Here is a 20,231-nt window from a genome sequence, read left to right as displayed (position 1 = left end):
TGGGGTGTGGATTGTTAATTTTTAAAATGTGGGGTGGAACGGGCCCCGCTCTGATACCATATAGAAACTTTATATCCATCTCAAAGCCAATTGGCAATGAGTGAAGAGGTCCCATATGTTATTAAGTGATCACCCATTCCACTCCCAAGCAATGTGGGATTCATTTCCTCAATAAGGTCCATATCGAGCACTGGCAACTCGGCACCAGTCTTCGGTGGATCGGTATAAGCTTATCGGTGATTGGTCTTTCATGGAATTCATTGCGGGTTTGAGTCTTTATTGTCACGCTTAGAGAAGATTGTTATTGCCGATCACCTCCTCCTCTATCCTTTTTCCTCTGTTTCTGGCTTAGTGGGAGGCTAGAAAATAATTAGAGAGTAAAAAAAGGTTAGATGAGATTATAATTCAAAGTCAAAATTCGGTTCAACCAAAAACAAATGTATTGGAAATTGCCAAGGGGGGGTCAGGGGGTCACGTACAGCCTCGAGCATTTCGCTGGGTGGAATCTATTTTCAAGTCAAAATCCTCAGCATGTGCAGCTATTAGATATAATTCATGGCCTAATCTCATGATAATATAGCCTTCTATTGTTCTTATAGTCTCGAAAAGCAATGATTCTAACGCCGGAAGACTAATATTTACACAACAATTTCTGCAACATAGATGTTTTCCAAGAGCATTTTGAATAATATCCGATCGATGTAGTTTTTGGAGTGATTGATATTTTTGATAAGACTTAAAAATGTAAAGGGTCTTAATGATTGAAATGGGTTGAGAAAGAGCTCACAAATAGGCTAAACTGGGCAGTGTAGTCTCCTAAGGAATTAGAGATCGAGGATCTTTCTCCCATCCCGGGCTTGCAAAAATAAGGAGGAGCATTGAGTAATATCTCTTGTATAAAAGATCGATCGTGTAAAAAATCAACTCAATCAGATATTGATAAATAGTTGATGAACAACTTACGGTTGTGCGGAAAAGAATAGACCGTTCAACTTTAAATCCCACCAGCTACTCATCTATTTCATAAACTTATCGATTATATGATCGATTTAGTTGATTTATGGTGTGATTGATATTTCACCCAATAGCTTTGAGATAAGCGATCTTGATCATTGTTGTGCACCCGAGATCTCGATCATTCTTAGCAGCCCCTCAATCATTCAAAACTGGACAACACTAGACATTTTCAAACTGAAAATGAGCCTAGTCCCCTACAGAGAGACTTGATGATCTCCACCCTCATTGGATGGCATTGGCAATAATATCACCCCCATTCTAGCTTCTACACTACAACAAAGAACATGTAAAGTGAACCTAATTATGAAAGTAAAGAGCTTAAACCATATGGGAGGTTATTAAAATCTTTGGACGTGGGTGGTGAGGAGGCTCCAACACTTAATTGGGGTGACCAAATCAAGTTTCTTTAATAACTCAGGTGTTCGGATCAATTTATGCGCATCTCAACAAAATTAAGTTAATCAGCCCTTCCGCTTGATAAAACAAAAAGGTTGCAAAATATGGAGTAGTGGTGAGAGGAATATCATGATGTAGTGAAGCGGGGTCCCAGCAGGGAGGCAATTAGGAAGCTGATTAAGAAGTAGAGCACTTTGAAAAGATGGAAATTTGAGGGATTATTTCAGTGCCCTTTGGGCATTACATGGCGGTGTTCCAAGTCTTTTCCCATCACACATTGTTGTGAAATTCTTGCACTTAGTCTCGAACCCTACAAAAATATATGATCGAAAAGAGGTCTGAAACAACATGGGACGATGTCTCAAGGCATAGAATAATTTTTCCATTTCATGGCTTCTTGCTTCCTTTCTTTATCAACCTTTTTTGGCTCATGCAAAAAAAGGCCCCACCAAGTGCCAACTCTTTTTCATAGCCACTATTGCAGAGGTCATAGCCACTATTGCAGAGGGCTACACCGAACGTGCCTTAAACTTGTCATGTTCTTCCTTCCTCTTCTGGCAACATTTTTCTTTTCATCTTTACTAAGGTCAAAGTATTATATGTCCAGACTTTTTACCAAGAAAAATTACCTAGAAAGTAATGTGATATGGATGGATAATGCGTTACATGTATAGGAATATGTTCATAATCTCAATTTTAAGCACTCTTTTCATAATTTTTGTGGGTTGGCAAAGATCGATATATTATAGGGGTGTAATAAGACTTGGTAACAATATACGATTGGACCACTGAAAGTTTACCCGATTGTTAATTTTAGTGTTCCATAATTACTCGATGTAGGCACAATCTGATCTGAACATACGATTATCAAAAAAGCGGTATAAGGTCCATACCAAGTGATCACTAGATTACAAAGGATCTATCATCAATCCAATAAACACTTTCTGACTTATGATTGAAGTGTACAGTCAAATTTCATCATGATTAAAGGAAATAGAAGCCTTTTTCAATACTTTGCAACCTTACAAGCAAAAAGAATGAAAGATGGGAAAGTGGAGGCCTGAATGGGGGAAGACTTGACCGCTTTTTTAAGAAAAGTTATTCAGCGCCCTTGGGGATATATTATCATAACTCTTCTTTTATTCACAAATTTATGGGAAATAGAAACATAGATTAATGGAAGATTCCAATTTCCACATGAATATACTCTGTCCGTCCCATAAAGGTGGCACTTTTACTATTCTAGCTTTATAAAAAAATTATTTTTATTTTTTAATTCGTAATATTTTTTTTATAAGTAATATGGATTTTGTTTGATAAGATTTTAATTTGTTTTATTAAACAAAGTTCAAAAATTCACCTAAAAATTTATGGATTGAAAGATACATGCAATTTAAAAATGACACGTATTCTTAAAATGCCAAAATTTATGGAACGGAAGGAGTAGGAGTTTAAAATTATTTTAAAATTATTGACTATAGAAGAACTTGAAAAATTATTTTAAAATTAATAAACGCTTCCGATTACTTTTGCGGGATCATATACAGACATACAGTAGTTGATTCCTCACATGCATCGCAGACGCATAGAACGGTTCGTTGTTTATCATGAGAAGACGTTACATATTCGAGGCAGTAGGATTTGACTGATTCTCTGCAATTTTTAACCCTCACGTGAGATTCTTTGACAATAGAACCCTCCACATTCTTGACCTTTTCACTTTTTACACACGGTCTTCCTGTGTGAGCTCAAAGACAAGTAGTACTCCATACACAGTATATACAACTATAAAAATAACCATAGAGTTTTAACTCAATTCGGCTGCGGAAACCGACAAGAGCCACCGACGGTGGAAACCAACCGCCACGGGTTCACTTCGGACCCTGCACAAATGATCCAAGTCATTCAATATTTTAAAAAAAATCGAGTGGACCCATAGAAAATCAGTTCAATCTGATATGTGTAGGCTCAATCAATTTTTTTATAAAAATTATTGAACGGTTTGAATCATTCATGCGGATTCAGAGTGGGCCTCGCATGTCTGTCGGTCCTACCGTCGGTGGCTTCCTTAGTTTTTTGGTTTTAACTCAAGCACCAACATTTTAAACCAACAAAATTATTTAAATTTGAGCTCATCTCCTTAAAAGTTTATTTGTGACTGGTTTATTATAAAAAAAACTAAACGGAACAATTTAAATTTGTCAATGCTTGAACAAGCTAATATTTCAGCTTGAGCAGCTTATACGAGTAATTTTTAAAAAATGCAAGTTAGTCAAGTTAGGCTCGTGAGCCATGACCGACTTAATTAAAACTCGCACAACATCGTTTCGTTTCATTAACAAAATAAATATGAGAACTTTTAATTAAACCTTCTTTAATGATCAAACAAACTTAAATAATCCAGTGCTCGATCGGATTGTTTACCAACCGTACCCTTAATCAATGTCTATTTGTTTTCGCATTGGGAATCAAACATTTGTTTATACGAAACGATTTTTTATAATCAAGTTTGGGAGAGTATAATTAATTAATCGTAATCAATTAATGACAAATATGTAATCCTCCCACACCTTTATAATCCAACCATTATATAAATCTCTCCTCTCACATCCACTCCGATTCGTCAGCTCCTAACCAGACCACCACCAACCAAAACCCCAACTCTCTCTCTCTCTCTCTCTCTCTCTCTCTCTCTCTCTCTCTCTAAAATGAATGCAGACGGATGAGCCGCCTGCAAAGCCTGAAAAGAAACCACGCCTGCCCATTTTCTCTCGTTCGTAGTCTGTTTTGTAGCAGGCGTAGCCGTAGTCAAGAACGCAGAAACAAGTCAAAACAGAAAAGTGCATTTAAAAACAGGCCATAGAAGAAAACGATGATGAGTTATTCGGCCGAAATGCTCGAGACGGTGAAGTACCTGATCGGGTCGATCGGACCGAGTGGATACGGCTCCAAGTCGACGGCCGAGCAAGTTACGGAGTGCTGCCCCGATCTGAGCTCCGTCACCGCCATCATCACAGGTAACCAACCAGATTACTCCACTCCACATGCACGGCCCACATGCGCACTTGATTGGATTTGATTCGAAACTTATGATAAGCTGATGATTGTTTTCTTAGAAATAAAAAATAAATTCACAAATCAAGCCTACAAAAAAGAACCGCCTTAAGACTTTAATGGATAATAATATATTCATCTTTTTTTTTCCCCTATGATAGAAGAACCAATTTTTACCTTAACACCATCTCAACCAATCACAATAGGTATCAAACTCGTGTAAGTAATCTCACAGTACATTAACAGTGCTACACAACCACTACGCCAACTGAGGAGCGTAATTAGTGGCGGAGCCAGAATTTTGATCCAAGAAAAGCTAGCTTAATAGACATTTTTATCGAAATGTGTAATTATTATAGCTTATAGTTTTTGTTTTTCAATATATTTATATCTGTATATTGAGATGATTCTAGTTTAATACAGTTAAAGTACATAAATTATTTTGTTACCTCAACAGTCGTGCTTATTTGTTATAAAGAAATTGAGAACTGATAATGTAAAATAATCGATTTTCTATTGAATCAAACCAAAATCATTTTTTGTTTGTGCAAACAAATGACACTATCGAGACTTGATTTTTGTCTTGCCCACGTGCTTGTTTGATCGTGTGTCTCAAAACCAGGTGCCACGTCAGGGATCGGAGCCGAGACGGCACGTGTGTTGGCCAAGCGCGGCGCTAGGCTGATCCTTCCGGCTCGGAGCCTCAAAGCTGCGGAGGACGCCAAAGCCCGTATCGTATCGGAGTTTCCGGACACCGAGATTTTTCTCATGGCTCTTGACCTCAGTTCTCTTAGCTCCGTTCGAAGCTTCGTTGCGGAGTTCGAGTCTCTCCATTTACCCCTCAATCTCCTCATGTAAAATCCCAAATTCCAGTCGTTTTATACAATTCTGAGTAGATATATATGCATGGGATATTTTATTTTTTCATTTTTATTCTCAAAAATTAGTATTATTAGAATAGTTAGATTCGCACAATAAAAAATGAGTTGAACTTCTCTTGATTTTACGTTAATTTGCTTCTTTGATTTGGTTTCAGAAACAACGCCGGAAAATTTTCGCATGGGCATGCTATCTCCGATGACGGAATAGAGATGACCTTTGCAACCAATTACTTAGGTAAATTTCATTTTATGTACGCAACGTCCTATATCTCCGGTTGTCTTTTTTTTCTTTCCAATTCTTGTTAGGTTTGCATTAATTTTTCCAAAGAATTATTTGAATTGTTTCGACGAGTAATTTAAAAAAAGTACGAAATCATGACTAGAAGTTCACAAGGTTCACAGACAATGTCTTGTATCACTTTTGTTTTTGAATTTTTTTTCCAAGTTTCATTCATAGTTTTAGACTTTTCTTACTTTATTAATGAGATGAACAAAAATTTATTTAATGCAAAACAAACGAAAAATTCGTACTATAACAATGAGATGAAAACAAGTAACAATAAATAAGTTAGAGCAGATTTGCGTATTTAAAAAGTAAGATGTTCGTGTTTGTAATTTTTATAGGTCACTTTTTGTTGACGAAGTTATTACTGAAGAAGATGATGGAAACGGCAAGGGCCACCGGCGTCCAGGGGCGGATAGTGAACGTTTCGTCGAGCATTCACGGGTGGTTCGCCGGGGACGTAATTCGTGATCTCGGGATGATTACCAGAAATAAATGGTGAGAAAGAGAAACGACAATGCGAATTGATTGTAGAAATCTTGTACGAATCCAATAAGGCATAGAGAAATCTTAGGAAATCGGGTGCTCTGATTTCGAAATTAAATGTAGATGATAAAGCGGAAAATTGACTTTTGGATTCTCAAATGAAATTAATTTGGCTTTTTTTTTTGTTTGTTTGTTTGACCTTGAATTCTGAAATTTTTGTGTCGGGTCCTCCTCCGCAGCGGTTACGATGCTACACGTGCATATGCTCTCTCGAAGCTGGCTAACGTTTTGCACACCAAGGAACTCGCTCAGAGACTCAAGGTACGTTCTAGCATTATTGAAATTGTTTGTTTCGTGGGTGGTGCACAGCCCGGATGTTTCATGGTGTCAAGATGAGATCTGAACCGTTGAATTGCCAAATAGACGGCTCGAAGGGTGCGCAGCAAGGTGTTGTGCGACCCACATAGCACCATCCCTGTTCCATTTTATTCGATTATAAAAAACTTGTGTTACATTTTGATTAAATATTCTGAATTTTTTGGATGACATGATAATATTTTAAATTGAGGTTTTAAAATTGATACAAATAAATGCGATAACTATTCACACATATATTTTATTTTCTAATCCGAATGATAGATTGGCTTTCGGTTGTGAAACAAAATTATGGGCGCGCGGAGAAGGAAAAAAAAAATTGTTGTTTTCTCAGAAGTTTACAGTTCTAGGGTTAATGGTGCATGCTTTTTTTTTTTTGGAATATTTGCGCGCAGGAGATGGAAGCAAACGTGACTGTGAATTGTGTTCATCCGGGGATCGTTAGGACCAGACTCACCAGAGATCGCGAAGGCTTCATTACAGGTATTTGAAGTATACGTACGTTCATTTATTGTATGTGTGCATTGTGCAAGGAAAATAGTTGAGAGTTTTGTCTCTTGATCATCAAGATTATATGATAATTATTATATGCAGATTTGGTTTTCTTCTTGGCTTCCAAGCTCTTGAAAAGAATTCCCCAGGTACTTTTTCTCATTAAACCACTCAACAAGTGTCTGACATATTTACTAATACTTGATTATTAGAATGAATAAGTTAGAAAACATTAGAAAAGATTCAAAAGAAATTTTAAGAATCATTTTCTAACTTTTGGAAATTATTAATTAGCTTAAGAAAATCAGGAGCTTTGCTAAACAAATTATTGACAAAACTGCCGCACTTAGACCGCGAAAAATATCCAAATGCACGCACGTTTACATATATTGTTGGCTACTTGAGTACTTGTAAATACATCTTGTTCTAACGAAATGACAATTTCGTTTCAGGCAGCTGCGACGAGTTGCTACGTTGCTACCCATCCAAGGCTTTTGAACGTGAGCGGAAAGTACTTTGCGGATTGCAACGAAGCTTCAACATCTAAATTGGGATCCAACTCGTTCGAAGCCGGGAGGTTGTGGTCCGCCTCCGAGCTCATGGTTTCCCGATACTCGGAAGCAGTTTTTGACTGAAACTGCATACTACAGCTAGTACTGAAGCGTGTTGCGTGTAGTTGAAGAGTATATGAGAAATAGAGGTTGCTGAAAGAGGAGAGAGATTAGTAAATAGAGACAGTCGCGTATAGAGCTTTTTGTCAATATATACTACAGTAGTATATTGTACAAGTTTTGAAGTGTGATTACAAAATGTATGATTATATTTAGTATCTTATATATGGTTTTGCTATTTCGTAGATATACTGTATTATTTTTCTACTAATTAGGCCCTGTTCTGTTAAGAAGATTTTTATTTTGTAAGTACTTATTGTATTTTTTTCTTTACGAGACATGTCGTTTTCTCACAATACATATCACATCTAATTCAGAAAATAAGTACTTATTTTCCTTAGCAGAACGGGGAGTCTGGGTTGGCGGTGCTAATTAAACTTTTCCAATTAATTACCAATACATCTAATCTTTCCGGTGCATGCATATAATTTGAAATTAAACCCTTTTGTTTTTTAGAAACAATAATAGTAAATGAGTTAGAACAACATGGGGTGTGGCTATCTGGTATCTAGCCATGTGGGTGTCTCGAGTTTTTGAGGAGCATCTTTGCGTTTTGATGTGGGGTCTACTAATGTGCGCCAGGGAAAGGGAAAGGGAAAATTAACATGGGTGGGAGAAAAAATCAATTTATTTTCATGATCAACTTATTTATTTCTCCATTTTGACTCTATGGTTACCTCAAGATCACGTGAAAATCTCAAAGATGCACTTTAATTAAGTAATTAATCGCTCGTCACATAATGCAGCCCCATCATTTTATTTCGGGATGACTCAAAATTTATGTCCATTAGGAAAAGTCAAAACCATGATCTTTGTAGTTTTAAGAAAATATCCAATTTTTGGGTAGAAGGATTATTCTTGTAGTAAGTACATTATGATTTAAATTAAAGTGCATTAAATAGGTGTCTCTTTAAAAGACATAAAATTAATTATACTAATGGAATTAAAATTATGGTTCGTATGGAGTACTTGAAGTCTAAAAATTTTCATCAACATGAACCTTGGTTATCATTGTTTGTTCACTTGCTGTCTTATCTGCTCGATCATTCTATTTCTGAATAAAGCCATGTGAGTCGACTCAGTACGTAGTTAATTATGGCTGGTTGTGGCAAATCTTTGTGTATGTACGTAGCATTATTGTTTTCGTTAATTAATTGTCTTGGTTCCTCCTAGCTAGCTCACTGAACTAAATAGATTAATTTAGTCATAGCCGGCCATCGTAGCCAGCCAAGGAGTAGAGATGAGGGGAGTACATAAACTAGCTAGGTGAGTGAAGTGGTAATTTCCCCCCCCCCCCCCCCCCCCCTTGTGGATATTCTGCAAGGGGTTCTTCTAATCTTCAGAATGGAATGATTTTTTTTTGTGAAATAAAGAGAGTTTTGTTGTCTCTCTCAATGGCAGAGTTGTGAAAACCCAAGTGCAACTTCTTCTTGGGGTGGTCATTTGCATGAGCACATGCATGCATATCATGTTGTTTGTAACCCTCTTTATAGCTGTTCCACCATTATCTGCTGTCTGAATTGGATAACTTCTTTGAGTTGCGTGGGGTTTTGTACTTTTTTTCTTCCTTTCTCAAGTGGGTTTTCTTTTTCTTTCTTATATACATGTTCAATGAAGTTCCAATCATTTCTAGCCATACACTTTTCTTATGAAAAAAAGGTATGCATATTGCCGACAGGGTACATCCAAGTAGTATTGCCCTCAGCATTACATGCATTACCATTTATATGGACCAGTCCCGCTTGTTACCAGGGGACAACACTCCACTTGACCTACGCATGCAAAAAGGAAAGATGAATTGCGATGCAAGGTACGTTCAACTCTAGTTTCTTTCTTCTACTAGGGTCGACCTTGAAATTAAACCTAGGCGTCTCTGAGGACCTTCTAATCTATTCTCTTTCGGGAAACTTTGAGCTCAGATCAAGATGGAGGAAGGACGACAAACAAAAGTCATCAAAATATATGGACTTCATATCTGGCATGAATTCTTTGTTTTTGTCTAGATCTTGCTTATAAAGCCCTTGTTAAGCCTTTCAAGGTAATCATAAAGCTCATTTAGAGCTACGCGCAGGATCAACAAGACTGGGAAACATCTACTTATAAAACATTAACATTGGTAAAATAAATACGGGTTTCTACACGCTGGAAAAGCACTGCGAATTTGTGAAAGTAGCCGGAAAAAGCACTGCGAATTTGTAAAAGTCGCCGAAAAATGCACTGCGAATTTTGTGAAAGTCGTCGGAAAAAGCATTGCAAATTTTGTGAAAGTCGCTAGAAAAAGCACTACGAATTTGTGGTCGCCGGCCGAAGGTGGTGGTGGTTGTGGGGTGAAGGTGGGAGGAGGTGGTTGTATTTAGTAAAGGGTAAAAGGGTAATCTTCATCGTGAGGTTATACTTGGAGGTAAATAAAAATTGAGTTCATCCTTAGTGACAATTAAGTATTGATTTTCTAAACCCGTAAGTAATTTTCTCATTGTTTTTATTAGGGTCCTCACATGTACACTCCAAGAGCATCGTTTGCTTTCAAACCATGAAATAGACTTTAGTGTTCCTAGAATTTCTTCTTTTTTCTAAAAAGAAAAAAACGAAAAAAGACAGAGACTGAGAGAGTCTTCATTGGCATGAAGTCTTTGGTGGAATTTTATTGGGTCAAAGTCTTTGGTCTGTGGACGTATACAAGTACAATATCTCCTCCTCCTAAATAATAAGAACCAGTGTGAGGGATGCCATTTTTCAATTGGGACAATTTTGCCCTTTGATTTCGTCCATTTTACCAATTGCCCAAGGCATGCTATTTTCCAATAATGCCCCTCCCCGCCTACAGGATCACCTCCGGCCCAATGCCCCTCCTCGCCTCCACGATCACCTCTGGTCCAAGACCACCCAAAACGCCCTCCTCTCCTCTCCTCCTCCACGGCACCACGACCTTTCTCTCCCCACACCACCGAACTCTACCACCCGTCATCTCCTCCTCTCGGCCTCACCACCGTCTCCTCCGTCCTTCGGCTCTCCACCGAACTGCCACCACCACTACTGCACCCAACTCGAAACCCCACCCCCACAACTCCCTCACTCCGTCAGGGTGTTGACCTGACGCCACCACTACCGCACCCACCTCAAAACCCCACCACTGCAACTCCCTCACTCCATCAGCGTTTTTAAAAAAAGAAAAACAGCCGCGTACAGTGGGTTTCACACCCACGCCGCCGCTGCGGGCCCCGCCGGACGCCGCCTCGAGATTTCAGAATCACCACAGCGACCTACGAACATCGTGCAACACTTACCCAAGCTTAGAATCGCGTTTAAGGTAGTTTTCCAGAAACCCGAAATCTTAATCTGCATTTTAATGGAAATAGTACCAAATCTTAATTTTTGATGTAGATGGTGACCTGAATTTAATTTATTAATTAATGTTTAGTCCTGTTTTCATTAACTTTTAGTCCTATTTGTATTGAAAAGTTCTTGGCAGGCTCTGCATTAAATTGGATGGTTTAGTTCTTTCGTAAATGATAAGTTATGGTGGATTGTGGTACTGAAATTCATGTATAGGTGTAGAATTGTGCGATTAGTAAATTTATCGAAATAATCGTAGTTTGTGTAGTAATTATTTAATAATTAAATACATAAGAATTTGGATTTAAAATGTAAATGCGGAGATATTTATCGGAATAATTGTAGTTTTTGTTCATCCATTTTACGAGTAGGATTTGGCTACCATATAGAATTGCTTAAGATGACCTTATTTGGCAATATTTATTGCATCAGAAAGATGGACTCAATGTTAGATCACATGTTAAACACACAACGAATTCAGAAAATATTTTTCCCAAGGATGTAAGGTAGTACTTATGATTTGGCCAACAAGAAAAAAAACTTCACTTTCGAATTACTGCCTACCAAATAAACATTTATGTCATCGCAATTGCAGTCCATCCATGGGTCATGAGCAGATTAGTTGGGGTATTGTATGCTATGTTGTTTGTCATGTTCTACTTCACTCCACCTCTTTCATTTACATGTTGAGTATTTTATATTTGAGAATAGGTCTAATGGGGTAAAAATTTAAGATAATTTTTGGTGAAAGGGCTCCATTGGATAGTACAAATGCTCAGCATAATCATAGTCCTAAAGAGCTTCTTTAATACTAACTCATTTAGGGCTCGACTTTGAAATGTTAGCAAAGATAATTACATGATAGTGCAAAATTCGACTTGCTTACAAGTTTAAGTACGTGAATGCAATTGCTACTTACGTTAAAATTATTACCATTGTGCAAGGCATTAGTCCTAGATTGAAATCGTTTTTTTAAAACTTAAACATGGTTGGTTAAGGTAGGAGGACAAGAAACGCATCTAGGGTTTGATGATTGTATTGTTTTACTCATAAATAGAGCACATGAAAATGAATTCTTTTGGAGCTGCAAACGCATCAATGTTTCTCAAGACAAAGAGCAGATGAAGAGCTTGCAGGAGAGGAAGGAGTGGTTTAATATGACTACTGCTATTTATGACTACTGCGAGCTTTACTGGTGTTATGCTCCTTCAACGTCTATAAATAAACTACACTCTATGTGGTCTGTATGTAAATCATCTAATGCTTTTGCTGCTTTCATCTATCTATGCAATATATCTTCCTAGCTATTTTCGTACTCTTCTATTGCTTTCGGCTCTAAAATTACAAACAAGATATATCTAGCCTAAATCAAAACTTGTTCCCTTCGACGGTCATGCATTCGTGCTGTGCACGAAGGTGCACCTAGTGTCTATAAAATGATGATAAAGTACCCCTAGTTGTTTATTTTGTCTTTGTTCGGTTATGGGTTTGGAAAAAATTCATTACTTATATTTTCAATCATTTTCATTTCTCTCTCTACTCATTACCCCTATATCCAATCATTAATCTCATTTCTCTATCTATCTCTTTCCACTCATTACCTCTATTCTCAATTATTAACCTATTTTCACTTCTCACCGATTACCCAAAAATTAAATCCAAAATTTTTTCAAACCCACAACCGAACATGGCATGGGGCCTCAAATCTACACTTGGACAACAATCCGTTTTTTTTATCAATGAAAGAAGAAATTTTATTAATCAATGAACCGAAGTTACAGACAACAATTCGTTACTTACGATTAGCTCGAACGGTTAGTAGGAGTAAATAATCTCTTTTTGATTCTCTTGCTTACTAGTAGTGCACTACGTACAATTCCTTTGTGGTATGCCATATAGAAACTGTAAACTCTGACTCTTTTGTCGTTAAAAAAAAAAAAATTAACTCAACTTCTCTACACCAAATTTTGTAACAGTGTTTAATTCAGTGCGTTTGTTAATCATTAAATCCCTTGAAAATCTTCTAAAGATTCCTACGCGATTTTAATGTGCGAAAATTTGCCGGAAAACTGGTACATAATAATAGGGAACTGGAGGTGCTGTAGTGCACCCCGGTGTAGTTCACTTATAGTGCAAAACAGGAACCATTGATTGAAGAGATCGACGACCGTGTTTTGCCTTACACGTATGTATACTACATGGGTGTACACTACAGCACCCCCGGATCCTTAGGGCACCTCCAAGACTCAAATGGATTTTGCCCGCTTCTATTAAACTTGCAAGAAGTGCTACATAGAAGATGGAATTTTTTTCACCCATCTGTTTTTTTTCTCGGCAAATTTTTTTTTATAGATCTAGACTGGGGTACATCGAAGAGTAATAATCTATTATTTCATCCCTCCTAATTTAATTGTTCTTTTTGGCAGTTTGTGCCACTTTTCAATTGTTATATATTGTAATTTATAATGTTTTATGTGATTTTGAAAATATTGTATTATAGAACTAATCGAGGTCTATCAAACAAGATTTATATTCAATATGAAATTCATTACGGATTTAAAGATATAACTCATTTTTTAGCCGGTTAAAATAGAACAAAGGACGATTAAATCCGGACGGAGGAAGTAGTAGATCGTAGATATTGTTGCCCTGATAAATTAACCATTTCTTTTAACAGAGATGGGTGGGTTTTCTAATCGAGTTAAAAGGAGCAAGATCGTAGCAGGCGACCATATCTACAGTTGGAGATTTCTTTTTTCTTACGCTCATCATGGTCGGTAATAATCATCGATCTATTTTCGATGTTGGCTTTGCTTTTATGATCCTTCTTTTCATCCTTCAACACGTGTGTTGTTTCTGATAGACAAAAGCCCATATTTTTACGGATTTCTTGGCAAGTTATTTACCTCACATACATCAACTAAAATATTATTTAGTAGAAACAACTTGACTATATATTGCAATTAATTAGACTGTGGTCCATTTAATTAGTCTAGCGAAAACCCACCGTTGGTGTCTAATTCTCATATTGTAATAGCGTTTCTGTGATGATATCACTGTATTTGTCAGGCATTTACATTGGTGATTGCCCAGTTATCCATTTCACGGCGCCCCCTGGAAAACTCACGGCTTCAAGTGCTCCTTCTTCGAGTCGTTCAGCTCCCGAGGGCCCACAAAAAACTTGTCCAAATCACCCTCATTGCGGAACTCGAAAACATGGGAGCGGGGTATCCGGGTATCCATCTCTTGCTTGGACTGCTTCACAGGAAATGGATCCTTGTATCGTTACGAATATGGAGTCACATAACGTCATTTCCGGTTTCAACTCCGAGTTGGTACGTGCACAGTTGCTCAATCCGATCCGGAAAGCACCGTGGTCCAGAGGGCCATGTATCTGTTCGAAAATGGATTCGGAAACTATCATTTGGTTAAGAATAACTGCGAGGATTTTGCTTTGTACCGTAGAACAGGGATTTTGATAATCGATGACAAGGGAGCGGGAAGGAGTGGTCAAATAGCTACTCTTTTGTCAGTGTTTCCTGAGTTATCAGCAACACTTTATCCTTCTTCCAAGGGAACGTTTTCCGAGCGAGTTCGTAAGTTTAGCAAGGGTAGTTATGCCAATGACGTTGGTGTTCGAGAAGATGTTATTAAGGTGCCGGTCGAGGACATGGACAAGTTCCATCGGGGATCATTTTGATGGCAGCTTAATCCCGGTCACTATAAGATGAAATCGATCTCTGAATTAGCTAGCTAGTTGGTTCATTGTGCTGAGGACCACGTTATAATAAATAATATTGTTAACCGCATGTACGTACGTATCAGTTACCACTGTGTGCACCCCACCATGTCTGTTGAAATTAAGGCCCTAGTTTCTTTTGTGGAAGAGAAGATATACAGTGCATGATGCATGGTGTTGATGTGAGTCGTTGGGTATAGCAATAAACATCATCCTTTGATTGCTTCTGCAGGTAAACAGATTGTTTTTGTCATTTTCTTCTGTTTTGTTTTAATGCTTAATTAGTGTAATCTGGATATAAAGATATTATCTAACCATGAAGAACTTAATTTCTCTTATTAATGAAAGTAATTTATAACTTTTCCTTGGTTCTCAATCTAAAATATAAGGTGGGCCGGATTTTAGGCCCGAGTTAATAGGGTCAACCTAGTGGATTGTTCTAGGGTAGAGGGTGACTTAGACGGACTGGCCCGGTTGGGATGGACCGTCTCATTGAACGAAGTAAGTCCAGTTGGCGAAGAAATATTCTAGAAGGTGCTTAAGAGCAGTAGAGAAGTGTCTAGTCGAGATGGGAGTCAAATTCTAATCGAGGAAGCTATTGATAAGCGTTATTGAGTATCAAACTCCAGAGATATATATAGGGATAAGCGCGTATTCCGGATAGACTCGTTATCTTAGACGCTAAGTAAGGAGAGCCTATATATAAAAGGAGGGTTCCACCCCTAAATAAAGGTATACACAATCTGCTCCTGAAATTCTAGTTTCCTCTCTTCTCCTTCATACAATCACTGACTAAAGAATCAGAGGTGTATTCCGGCCAAAACCCGGCCGGATAGCCTAACATTCTTTGAGTTTTGCAGGTTCACTCGCCATAACCCTACTCAGCATGACTGATTCGGAGGCTGCTTTTCTAAGGTGAAAACCAACCCACCCACAAAATCATTTTCGATATCTCAAAAAAAAAAAAAAACAAAAATCAGATATATAATAATCCAGGTAAAAGTATAGCTCTCACAATGCAAATGACACTGAGAAAGAAAATGGGCAATATTAAAGTCCATTTCAGCTAGAGGGGCCAAAAATAGTCATTTGGATCTTTGTCAAATAATGGATGGATGGATGGATATAAGCAGTTGTATTTCATAATAATAACTGGCAATCAATACCCTGTATTATCCAAAAAAAGAGAGTCTTGGTCAATGATGTCCAGTCGATTTATACAAAATCATAAAACCATGTTTCCAGTTGTGATGAGCGTTACAAATCATGAATATGGACATTATTAATTACAAATCAAGATTTTAAATTCACCCCATCAAAAAGAAAATTGAAATTCCATTAGCCTATCCGTCCAATACTAACCATTAATTTCGGTTCAGATAGATTGCAATGTTGGTACTTGAACATGGAATTTAAATTCGATCCAGGAATAAGGTGATGTCATTTTTTTTTTTGTATTTCTTTATAAATTCTTTTTTTTTTCCAAAAGGATAACATTATCATTGATAATCATCGGAAAAAACATACGAAGAGTACATCCATCCTTTAACACAGGCGTGGACGGCCACAAAGGCGGAAAGACTTCCCAAATAAAAGCACCAATACTCTAAAATCCTAACAGACCAAGCAATGAAGCGGACCAAACCCAACAACTCACACACAAAAACCAACATACCAAACCACGGAAAACACCCACAAACGGGTGAAAAAGTCCCCATGCGGAGGCGAAATACTGACAACATATATAAATGCAAAACAAAAACCTAACCCTAGAAGCAACCTTCACCACCACTGCCACACCACAAGATCGCCGTCTTCAATTAAACTAGACAACTTGTAATTTATAAATTCATTAAACTAGACAACTTGTAATTTGTAGTAACATAAGGGCTCGTTTGGATGAGGTCTTGTGAAGGGGTATTGGGTTACCCCTTAAGTATATAGTTCTACCCAACCAAAAATTTACCACCAGTACTGTAAATAATAAATAACCGAAGGCTGCATTAATTTGAGATCATTTTTGTTTCTGGAGTGACATGATCAGATCAGGGGACAATACATAAATGCTAAAATTGCACCTATTTTCTACCCCTAGTTGCAATATCGATCCATCAAAACATAAATGCATTAATAATTGTTGAAATAACAAACCCCTCATGACAATTTTTCTTCCCATTAAATTAATGCTACTCCGTCTCAATATTTTGGTATTCAGAGGTCATTTTAATCCCTTTATAATCTATTAGTAGATCGTAGATATTGTTGCCCTGATAGATTATTCATTTCTTTTAACATTTCAACTTAGTTGCTATAGCGGATTTTATAGCCAAGACTTTAAATGGAAATAAATCATTAATTTGTTGTTTAAAATACCAAGTTAATAAAAACCACAATCTTTAATTCAATGTATTTTTAAGAGTCATGGAGACACATTACAGATGCAAATGTGTAGTACTCCTCGTCTCAAATGTGGTCTTTTTCTTTTGTCAATATCTTAAAACGAAATTCTATTTTAAAAAGCTAACATAATATGTTGTAAAACATTATTACCCTTTCATTCTTCTTTTTTTTTTTTTAAAAAAAAAAGGGGTAAATTGAAAGAGTTTTAATACCAACTAAATTCCCCATCGTACCCCTAAAAATTCGCTTACCCAAATCAAAAGGAAATTTGAAATTCCATTATTTTATCCGCCCAACACTAGCTATTTCATAGGTTTATATCACTCTATAAATTCATTAAATTAGACAACTGTTGATTTCTCGCATATGTGCAATTGGTTATTGTTTCAATGGCGACTCATTTTGAAATTGTGAAGTTTGATGGGCAGATCACCAGCTTCATTTTATGGCGTATTAAAATAAGTATAGTCAATGAAATAATTGGGAGGTGTGCGCTTGTGCCCCATACGTCAGCCCCTGGTAACTAGGCTAGTCCAAACACTAGCCGTTCAAACTTCAAACTAGATTTTTTATGGGAAAATGACGGCTAAGGACATGTTTTGATAATTAATACTTCACCCGCCAAGGACATGCTGAGAACATTTGTTAATATTGAAAATGTCATTGACAGATATTAATTATCAAAACACGTCATGGGCCTTCATTTTCCCAATTTGTTTTAGAAAGCCAAGGCGTCCGTTTAGCTATGGGCTATCTAACATTCGACTGGGCCTGTATGTGTGGCACCTGGGCTATCAGAAATCCTACCGGGCCTGGTTTTAAATTTGGAAACCCAGTAGTACAGCCTGCACAAGAGCTCTAGGGTGGCTGTTCTAGCCGTCCATTTTGAAACCGATAGATCGGATTTAATCCGACTCGTCCATTGCTCAAATTAAAATCCGAATCGTCCATTATCGAAATTAACGGCCGGATTGACCGCTCTACAATCCCGTAGCCAGTAGGGCAGCCCGCCCTTCTGTTTTCAAACAAGTTACGTCTAATGCCATCATGTGCAAAGAAGTCATCATTAACAAGTGACGTTGCAGCAGGAGATTCAAGGCCAAGGTGGGTGGTTGTGGGGGTGGGGGGGGGGGGGGACCTCATTATCTCGGCCATCGTTCCCGACTACAGTCCGGCGACTGTCAGTAAAAGCATCTGAACCGTCCAGCCAGATGCAAGCTCTGTCTCCCGACAGTAAAGAAAAGCCCCTGGGTATTTATTGCGTGCTTTTCAGCCTATTTCCACTAGTACCGATAAATTTACCACGCAGTAGGAGTACAATTTACAAACGGCCGTGCTATGAGTACTGACCCGTTTTGTGTCCCAAAAAGATGAGCCGAGTAGCTCATTTTGTTCAAAATAATATGTTGTTTAGAGTTTTTGTAAAAAAATATCATCTCATTTGAATATCGGTACGAATGCTTACAAAATATTCAATTTTGCTTCACAATTTAGGCCTAAATTCTCAAGCAAAATTGAATGTTCCGGAAATGTTTTTACCTGTATCAAAATAAGATTATCTTTGTGGAACTCAAAATGGGTCCTAAAGAAGTAACGTGGGGTATGTATTCATATTCTTTTCGATTTACAAATAGGAATACAAAAAATTGAAGGTGGTCTTGGGACATCGTCATATTGTGCACTAAAATAATTTCCTACACATTGATGTGAATCTTTGTGCTAAGTGTATAGACTTCACATGAGTTTGTGATAAAGAAGAGGGTTGCTCTCCCTAATCAGCAATTGCCTAAGTGAGTTTGGTAGATAAAATTACCCTCTTGTCCTCCCTCAAAAAAGTTCCTACATAGCGGTGCGGCGATGCCTCTAGACCATTGAATAATTGCTCTAGAAATACATGCACCTAATTTTTTAGTTTTTTTTTTTTTGGCTTATGCTATTGAATTGGATTGCCATGCCAATAGAACAAGAAAAAAAAACACAATTTTTGATATACTTTTCAAAGCAATATAACACATTGAAAATTGAGTGTTTTTTTTGTGTGTGTGTGTGGTGTTTTTCGTATTTATATTGACATGACAGCCCATATGGCTGTTATTAGTATTTCCTTTTTATTTATGTCGCTTTTGTGTATTAGCCATTACACATACTCATGATTTAATTCTTTTTTTTTCCTCAATCGATACGAGGGAGAGGAATTACAATTTCCAGCTGCACTGCAGCATATACGAACACAAGAATAATGTCTCGTAAGCAGACGTCGTGATTACATCATCATTGATTAATTTTCAAAGAAAGTATGGCAATTTTAAAGAAGTTTCCCATCCCGAGCGCGCGGCGAGCTCCCCGATACGAATTTTGACCGTGAGGGGTAATAAAATCGTCGGGATTGTCAAGGTGAACTGGGCCTGTAGTGATGTACATTAGTAGTACTAATGGAGTAACAATAAAACATATGCAATGCAGTTGCAGGGGATATATTATTGAACCGAGAAAGTTGCATTAGGATCGAGAGGGTGCAAGGGAGAGTCCTAGCTAGGGGACATTCTCTGGTTGTACAGTACTTTTGGAGTGGCAGTTAAGTATTGTTGGTTTGGGGCAACCAAGTGTCAGAGAGTGTTGGGCTTTTCAACTATGGCTGGGGCAGGGGACCTCACCTGTTTGGGAATTGCGCTGCCAAGGCTAACTTAATCCTACATTCCGAGGTAACGTCCTTCAACACACACCAGGGACTAGTATATACAGTAATTATCATTGCATTCACTTAACAGAAATGCTATGATCACCGCACCACATGGAGTGCAGGTCTCCGTGTGGGCCCCACATAGAGCGTTGAGGGATTTGAGGGATTTGGAGCGGGTCTCACATTTAAGGTTGATGTGATGGAATTTTGCTTTTTAAATTAAAGGCGATGTTTTGTGATAGAATTATCTTGTATTGTAAAGTAAAAAGTAAATACTTCAAAAATAAGAATCTTAGAGGAACAGGATCTTAGTACTAGTTTCAAGTGCAAGTGTGTAAGCGAAAAGATACAATTTTAACTTGTTCAAACTTATCTCTATCTAAAATAAATTGTTCGGAACAGTTACTGATCCATAACCTGCTTT

The 20,231-nt window shown here is 37.6% G+C and overlaps 2 protein-coding genes across 3 annotated transcripts; both read left to right on the top strand.

Moving 5' to 3' along the window:
- The first annotated feature begins 4,035 nt into the window (after positions 1-4,035).
- Positions 4,036-7,829, top strand: LOC131333051 (short-chain dehydrogenase TIC 32 A, chloroplastic-like). Of its 2 annotated transcripts, none has more exons than XM_058367366.1 (8): positions 4,036-4,430; positions 5,090-5,321; positions 5,504-5,583; positions 5,973-6,129; positions 6,357-6,438; positions 6,888-6,975; positions 7,087-7,133; positions 7,437-7,829. In XM_058367366.1, the coding sequence occupies exons 1-8, from the start codon at positions 4,286-4,288 to the stop codon at positions 7,617-7,619; spliced, it is 1,014 nt and encodes a 337-aa protein (XP_058223349.1). In that variant the 5' UTR covers positions 4,036-4,285; the 3' UTR covers positions 7,620-7,829. The 2 variants fall into 2 exon arrangements, with proteins under 2 accessions (XP_058223349.1, XP_058223350.1); XM_058367367.1 differs by having other exon boundaries at positions 4,039-4,430; positions 7,441-7,829.
- Positions 7,830-14,204: 6,375 nt separating this feature from the next.
- LOC131332627 (protein LEAD-SENSITIVE 1-like) lies at positions 14,205-14,688 on the top strand. The gene is made up of 2 exons (XM_058366925.1): positions 14,205-14,223; positions 14,336-14,688. Exons 1-2 carry the CDS (start codon positions 14,205-14,207, stop codon positions 14,686-14,688), a joined length of 372 nt encoding a protein of 123 aa, XP_058222908.1.
- Positions 14,689-20,231: the final 5,543 nt, after the last annotated feature.

This window comes from Rhododendron vialii, chromosome 7a, assembly GCF_030253575.1.
Source record: "Rhododendron vialii isolate Sample 1 chromosome 7a, ASM3025357v1".
NCBI lineage: Eukaryota > Viridiplantae > Streptophyta > Magnoliopsida > Ericales > Ericaceae > Rhododendron > Rhododendron vialii.
The sequence above is the reverse complement of the archived record's forward strand: the minus strand, read 5'-3'. Positions and strand labels throughout refer to the sequence as shown.

Excerpts from the sequence above, each read along its gene's own strand:
- LOC131333051 (XM_058367366.1), top strand. The coding sequence starts at position 4,286 with ATGATGAGTTATTCGGCCGAAATGCTCGAGACGGTGAAGTACCTGATC. Across the intron at positions 4,431-5,089 it reads CGTCACCGCCATCATCACAG|GTGCCACGTCAGGGATCGGA; the intron begins GTAACCAACCAG and ends TCTCAAAACCAG. Across the intron at positions 6,130-6,356 it reads ATGATTACCAGAAATAAATG|CGGTTACGATGCTACACGTG; the intron begins GTGAGAAAGAGA and ends CCTCCTCCGCAG.